This window comes from Botrytis sinoallii, assembly GCF_014898435.1.
Source record: "Botrytis sinoallii strain Bc 23 chromosome Unknown BSIN_039, whole genome shotgun sequence".
NCBI classification, from domain to species: Eukaryota; Fungi; Ascomycota; class Leotiomycetes; order Helotiales; family Sclerotiniaceae; genus Botrytis; species Botrytis sinoallii.
Window position 1 is genome coordinate 266,001 of NW_024066066.1, and position 7,802 is coordinate 273,802.

Here is a 7,802-nt window from a genome sequence, read left to right on the forward strand (position 1 = left end):
TAATGATGTACGGATATATGGAAACAATCATGATGGAACTTTCGTTTTCTGGGTGAAATTATTATCCTCAGATCAATTTCGTGGCGGACAAATAGTCTCGCAGCACAATTTCTTCCCATTGCCGCGTCTTTCTTGCGCCCTCTCACCACCAAAACTTTACCAAAGTTGGATGTTCATTCCCTGATGACCGTGTGTAGTATTGGCGTCGAGTTTCTTTTTGATACGACATGAGTAGGACTACCGCACATGTGTTGCCCCTTCTCCCGAGCCCACGCTTCAGATACTCAATCCATACAGGATTATGCTGTTTTTGCTAGTTGTTCCCACGCGATATTGATTATAACCTTTTTACCTTGAAAGGCTATCAGCTCAGAGAAACACATGTCGTTGTCGTGTTCATGTTACAGAATGCTTTGAAACCAGTCCACTTTCGATACCTTGTTTTCAGATTAAACTTTACCACCACGAGATTTTGATCATAAATGCCAATATACTATTCAACGACGCACAATATTAAAATTCGAAACTGCGCTGTCTAAGTTATAAATTGCCGTAATTCTTTGTTTGTCATTATCCAATCCCAATCAAGTATCTGGTAAAACGTTCCAGATCTCTCCCAGTCTCCTGTTTTCTGGTTTCATTGTTCTTCACATCATTACTAATCAAAACAATCGATTTTCTTGGAATCTCGCCATCTTTCATTGAATTTTCAGGCTCTTCGAATATTCTCAAAACAAACCGGAATAAAAGGTGCAATTTTGCTCGTGTGGTCTGCGGTATTTATGATCTGACACCTCCTTGTTAGATCACATCGTCGTTGAAGACGTCTCTTTCAACCATTCTAAACACCTGTTGAGGTCTGAATCTGGTATCGGCCTAGCCAATCATGAGAATTTATCATCCTTTGTCCTCGTGCTATATGCATGCAGGTGATGGAAGTCCTCTTCAATTAATCTAGATTGTATACCGTTGAGTTATTTCATCATTCATAATCCTACAGATACGTTTGATTAATATTTACGTACTTGAATTTATCTTCATCCATCGTATCTTTTATTCTTCGATTAATTTCAAGTGGAAAGGAACCATGAGTCCAATAATCCAATTATTCAGACGCAAATCTCCTCTTCAAGAGAAACTTGCACAAATAGTGAAGTTACCACACTCAGTCCTTGTTACCATTCCCGCGGGAACGCCACCTCCAGGGGTTCAATCCTTTTCTGAAAACCCAGAGACCTTACAACCGGTCATTATCGCAGTGTGTAGTCTCTTCTTTGCTCTTATGTTAATATGTTGTGGGATTCGTACGTGGACAAAATTTATGATTATGCGACCTGTGAAACTGCGCTGGAACGATTGTAAGTAACATATTTCATCTTCTACCACCAGCCAGATCGCTGCGAACTTGACTTGTCAATATTTTTATTATATTTTGGAATACTAATCAAAAGCTTTAGTGACCTGGCTTCTTGCCTTGGTATGTGCTGATTCTGTCATGAAGGTCAAGTTTCTTACTCATCTGTAGCTCGCCTCCATAAACTCTTATGTAATTACCATGATATGTAGGTTGTTTCATCTCTGCTTATTAATGTATACTCAACTAACAAAAGGCATAGCTGTCACTGGTCTGGGAACTGTAGGATTGCATACATGGGATTATTCACTCGCTAGGTTGTTCACCAATTACAACGGAGTTGTGCGTCTTCTTGGAGAGATCTTGATTTATTCCTAACATAGAACAGGGATTCATTGTACCTACCTGGAATACCCCTTTGGCTTTCGGGCTCGTAAAGCTTACGATTTGGCTCACCTATATCGAAATATTTACCTCTATGCGTTGGGTTAGAATTTGTTGTTATATTGGTGCCGCCATAACCTCTCTTTGGTATTTTCCAGTGGCCATTGCTACACTTGTTTGGACAACCCCGCCGCATGGCGAGAACTTCGTATACAGCTTAATCTCGGATGGAATATTCACCACTCAGAAATTGACTATTCCTATAGCTGCTGTTGGCTTAGCACTTGACGTTTTCCTGTTTGTTATACCATTACTCGCAGTAAGCAAATTACATATGGCAACAAAAAAGAAGTTGGGAGTAGGATTGATATTTGCTACTGGAGCATTGTGAGTTTCATTTTAATAGGAAGACCGAAGGCTCGTCGATGGGAATACTAACATAAGAAAATAGAGCCATTGTGGCTTCAATCTTGAGTATCATTTACCGCGTTCGACTCAATCAGGTATCTGGATTGGATAACACATGGGCTTTAGTACCCGTATTTATCTTGACGTAAGAATCACAAAAGGTGAATATCATATTTGCTAACTTCATTTTACAGCCTCGCAGAATTGTTTATCGGCATGATTATTGCTTGTACTTGGCACATGTCAAAATTCTTCCGTACATATGACCGGCAGTTTGGAAAATTGGGCTCGAAAATTGCATTTATTTTATGCTTCAGATGCGTGAGGAGGTCCAAGGGAAGAAAAGAATCCGAGAAATCCAGTAGAGGCGGTGAGGGTTCCGAAACAAACGTGGAATTAGTCAACACAGAACGGCGTAAGAAGCAACCTAAACTTTATCCTAATCTTGACATGACGAATTTCAATGCAACTATACTTGAGGAAGATTCAAATGAAGATAAAGAGCTTGAGAATACGAATCGAGCAGCAAATCATTGATTCCATGAGAATCAAGATACCAAGAGAGGTCAAATGGTTGTACAATTTGGGGAGCTCGGGGTGATTATCATATGTAATCCTTTGGTCAGCGACCACAGCAGTCTAAAGTAATGTTTCAATTCCGAAAGGCTCATGGTACACATTCAGCTTGGTTCATGAAATGTTTCGTTTCTTCTAAAATTGTTTCCCTATACATAATACTAACAAATTATCATGAAATTGGTATGTGGTTCTTGAAAGATTTTTACCGCTAACAAGAAATCCGAGTATAAAATGTGTTTTCCTTGAAATTTTACGATTCAGTATCAGGAATTGAATTTTCCTTGTAGATCTTGATATTGATAATATAGGATATGCACAATAATCTATACCTTCTCGTCCTTCGTATATATCACGAGCACGTCTATATTCATACAATTTACCTTCCATCACCATGATATTCTCGGTCTAACCAAAAGTTTCTTATTGGATTAGAAAAAGTGTTAAGGAATATCAATCACGAATTTTTACCTAGTCTTTAATTATTTTGGGAAAATTACAATATTAAAAAAAAAAAATTCAGAATTCAATTTATTTATTTTATTTATTTATTTTATTTATTTATTTTATTTATTTATTTTATTTATTTATTTTATTTATTTATTTTTAATTTATATTCAGAGGGCAAGCCGCAGGGGCTCGCCACAACCTAACTATTATTCTACGAACTTTTTTGGTGGTCAGCATCGGTAGTGACCCTAACCCTAAGGGAGGTGGTGACCCAGCCAAAAAGTCACCAATTGGTCACCACCCTTTCTGGCTTCAATTCAAAGCTTTTCGAAAATTTGAAAAAAAGAAATAAATAGAGATTCAATTGAATTATTTATGTATGAAATTACTTGTTCGATATCTTTTGAATTGATGTTTCGAGATCGAATTGAAATAATCCTAAGTTTGATAAGGTTGAAGAAAAGCTATGGTAATTTTCGAAAATAGAGTAGTAATAATCCACGAAAAACTATTAAAACTTTTCAATTGGTTATTACTTCTTCTGGTATTAATTTAAAGCTTTTCAAAAATCTAAAAAAAAGAAATGAATAGAGATTCAATTGAATTATATTTATTTAAAGAAATATTTCAGATATTTGTTATATAAGAGCTTATATATTGAATTGAAATAATTCTAATTTTGAAGGGATTATTAAAGTTGAAAAAAGCTATAGTAATTTTCGAAAGCAGGGGGGAGTGGTGACCAGCTAAAAAAGTAATAGGGGGGAGTGGTGATCAGCAAAAAGTGATGTAGGGTAGTTGAATCACATGATCAATACTAATACTAATAATACTAATAACGTAGTTTATTAGCATGTGGCCCATATCAGCATGTGGCCCACTTTCACCTCAATTTATACCTTTCTCTTTTAATATACGTTTTGTTAACAATCTACTATGAATTCGAATAATCAAGAAGCCTGTATATTCCTTGCTATCAAAGCTATTCAGAAAGACAAAAAACAAAGTATTCGAAAGATTGTTAATATATATAATATCCTATATATAATTATCAGAAATAGACAGCAAGTTACGCATAATCTATAGAGTAATATGGAGAATGTATTATGTATATAATTATCACCTTAAAGCAAAAGGCTTGGAAGAGGGAGTTTTGATTGATTGATTGATTTAATTAACGTCCTTTTCTCAGTCCAAGACTATTTAGGATGGCTAGGCTTTAAGAACCTAATAACTGCTAGTGGGTATCTAAAGTAGATATATTCAATTTGGGGGAGTAAAAACGAATACTGGGGTGCTATACCCGATCTCTATTCGGAGTGCAAATAGAGATTAAATAGTCTTTATTCTCTAAGACATTTCCTTTCTTACTTTTCCTCTACCCCTAATCCAATTAAAGTATCCCAATATCTAATTTCTCTTTTTAAAATCCTAAATCCAATTTACTATCCTTCCCTTTCTATAAAAGGCAAGAATTATCCCCTCCCAAGTTACCTTCAATATAATAAAGAGTCCTTTTACTAATGAGGTAGCAGAAGAAGGCACCACTCTTCTCTGTCTTTATCTCTTTTAAACTAGCCCCTTGTATATCTTTATAAACTTGATATCCTCTAGCTCTTATTAAATGTGTATAATCGAAACTGTTGAAAATAGTAGGGCAGGGCCGAATCCTAAGCCCTATTGCCCACACACAAATCAATTCGGAAAATTCGAAAATTCGAAAATTAAAAGAAAAACATTGTATTGTATTAATGCCCAGAGTATGATATTAATTTGAAGGCGATAGTATTTTCTATATTGTATCATCATAATATTCAAGTAGTTGAAAGCCAAAGGGTATAAAAAAGGGTTGTAGTATAAATAGAGTGATAGCAAGCTTTATATCGAAAAGACTTTTTTAAAAGAAGAGACTTATTGTATATTATATTTCTGTATTTGAAATAGTAATCGATAATAGATGTTGAATCTAATTGGGGTTTCTGTAATCTTCGTATCCATGTTTAAAGCTAATATTCAACTTTTTGTAGATATTGTTATTATAAAATCATAATATAATCCTTCGTTATATCTCTAAACCTCTCTCCTTCCAATTCTTTCAATTCCATCTGCGACTCAATCTTAGCTCTGCAGACTCTCAAGAGAGAGCTGGAGGTTTGTAGGATGCACCGCGTATAGGTGTTGAGTCTTCGCATCCCAAGAGGGAGTTTTGTAGTAGTGTGCATATGCTATATATATACTATATATGTGATTTCCAATATCCCTCTTATAATAGGAATCTATTGATTAATTAATTGATTGATTGATTGATTTTATTAACGTCCTTTTTCAGTCCATGACTATTGTTACAACGGATTAGTAACAGGCTGTAGAATCACTGACTTATAGGCTATAATGATATTATAGGCCTCAGTGATTCAGTTGCAGTATACCGGGGGATACTGAGCACCCAAGGAAAGCCTTAGGTATGTATATAGTATTAGTTATAGAATACTTTAAGAATCTAGAACAAAATTCCCAGAATAATAAGTTTCAGGAAAAACAGAATATAATAAGTAAAAAGGCTTTACTAAGATTAATAATATCCCAGGTGTCACGGGTTCAATACGTAGCTATGTGGATGCCTTAGGCATCCGCCCTCCATATAGTCGGCGTCTCTTCGTCTTCTTTTTTACTTCTTGTAGAATATCATATATCTTACCTAGTACCTATCTCCTGCACCGTGATAGTATATTCTACCTTACAAAAGAGTCTTGTTACAACAAAAGCAATCCGACTTTGAAAAGAAATTCTTTATTTCTGTTTTCATCTGCTTAAGACAGGTCTTTCTATAGTTTTTACGATCTTTTGTGCCTTTTGCGCCTTTTGTGTCTTTTCGTTTTTGTCTTTATCTTTGTTTTTGTCTTTGTTTTTGTTTCGTCCTCTTTTCCTATTATGGCTGACACACCGAATACTTCGAGCACTAGCTCACCACCACTTGTTTTGTTTGAAACACTTAGAACTGAAATCAACAATGCTTTTAATCAATAATAGTGAATTGCAGGAAAACTATTTAGTCTCCAGGATCATGAATTTTACAATCTCTTTCCTTTATTGATATTAATATAAGATTAGTAGGATTACCTTAATTATCTATATAATATTATTAATTACATACTCGATTTATTTTTTATTACTCAACAAGCACTTGAACAAGATTTGGCTACAAAGTATTTTCTTAAGATTGCTGTAGAAAATCAATTAAACATTCAATTTTAACTAACTCAATTGCTACAATTTCAACTTACACAAAATCCATCAGGCGCTTCTGCCCAAGGTAAGGCTGGCCGATAATAAACTTCGAAGAACCCTGAGCCCCTTCGAGGGGAGAAGACAGGATTGATATCTCGACAAAAGGAATACACTGCCTGAAAGCAAGGCTTACAAATCTGCTGGATAATCGATCCGACTATTTTCGATACAGAAAGAAAGAAACTTTTGTATTTAGCCTCTCTTATTGATGGCTGTGTACGTCAAGAGAGATTGATCAATATAAATGATATTATCAATAGAATCTCGATTTATACTACTAACAACTCCTTTTTTAACAAGCTTGATAGGCTTTATATTTCAATTGATATGGTGCGCGAAATCTTAATCTGATTTAATAAACTCAAGATAACCGACAAGATATCTTTTTTGGTTTTTTATATCCAATTAGAATATCTTGATACAACATATCACAAGCAATCATACGAAATGGTTGCAGTAATGAAAATAAAGGTTTTTTATAATCTTCAATGATTATTTATGCAAGATTCCAATTCTTGTTCTCTTATTAATATTAAGGGTTGAAAACAGAAGTTTGAAGTTTGAAACCAAAATCTACAAGAGAATGAGCACCTTTTGGAACCAAAAATGAACTCGAGCTTTACATATCTCTATACATCCCCGACTAATACATCATCCGCCGTACCAGCATCATCTGAACCTATAGATCTCGATACTTTCAAAACACAAGATCAACAACGAGACGAGGAATGTCGACTTGGTTTCTGTCATTATTATAAGAAACCTGGTTATTCGGTATGGGATTGTAATGTCAAGAAACAAGCGGATATACAATGAGCGGCTAGAGGAAGCTTCGGATTCGCAGGTTCCTGTGGAGGTTTCGGCGGCTGTGGCTCGTATCGAGGTGTTTCCATCGGTCGAGGCAATCAATATTCTAATCAATATTCTAATCAATATTCTAACAATCGGGGAGGATCTTATAATCGAAACGATTTTTAGGAATACGGTTCTTGGGGTAATTATAGCAATAACAACAATAATCAAAATAACCCCAGACCTTATTAGCAACTTAATATATTCCATGACTATATCGAAAGTGATTCTTTATTATCCTTTAAAAGTATCTCCAATATATCCACGCAGAACACGGCCCCGCTACCTGTTTAACCCAGCCCGTACAATCTCTCGGGAAATATATCACCTTCGTAATAAATCACCCGCGGAGGTTATTTGGGAATAAGGAGTGGATAAAACGTACTGTAGTTAGTATAGAGCCCTTATAGTTTAGCTCTATAGATAGTAAATCTTTACTTATTCAAACTACTATGTTCCCAATGTATAGCTCTACTTTTAATGTAACCAG

At 35.2% G+C, this 7,802-nt stretch overlaps 1 protein-coding gene across 1 annotated transcript; it reads left to right on the forward strand.

Moving 5' to 3' along the window:
* Nucleotides 1-1,087: 1,087 nt before the first annotated feature.
* On the forward strand, nt 1,088-2,683 carry EAF02_012090 (uncharacterized protein; the record flags this gene model as incomplete). Its single annotated transcript, XM_038908138.1, has 7 exons — nt 1,088-1,358; nt 1,458-1,477; nt 1,526-1,562; nt 1,617-1,696; nt 1,743-2,125; nt 2,190-2,291; nt 2,341-2,683. 7 exons carry the CDS (start codon nt 1,088-1,090, stop codon nt 2,681-2,683), a joined length of 1,236 nt encoding a protein of 411 aa, XP_038752158.1.
* Nucleotides 2,684-7,802: the final 5,119 nt, after the last annotated feature.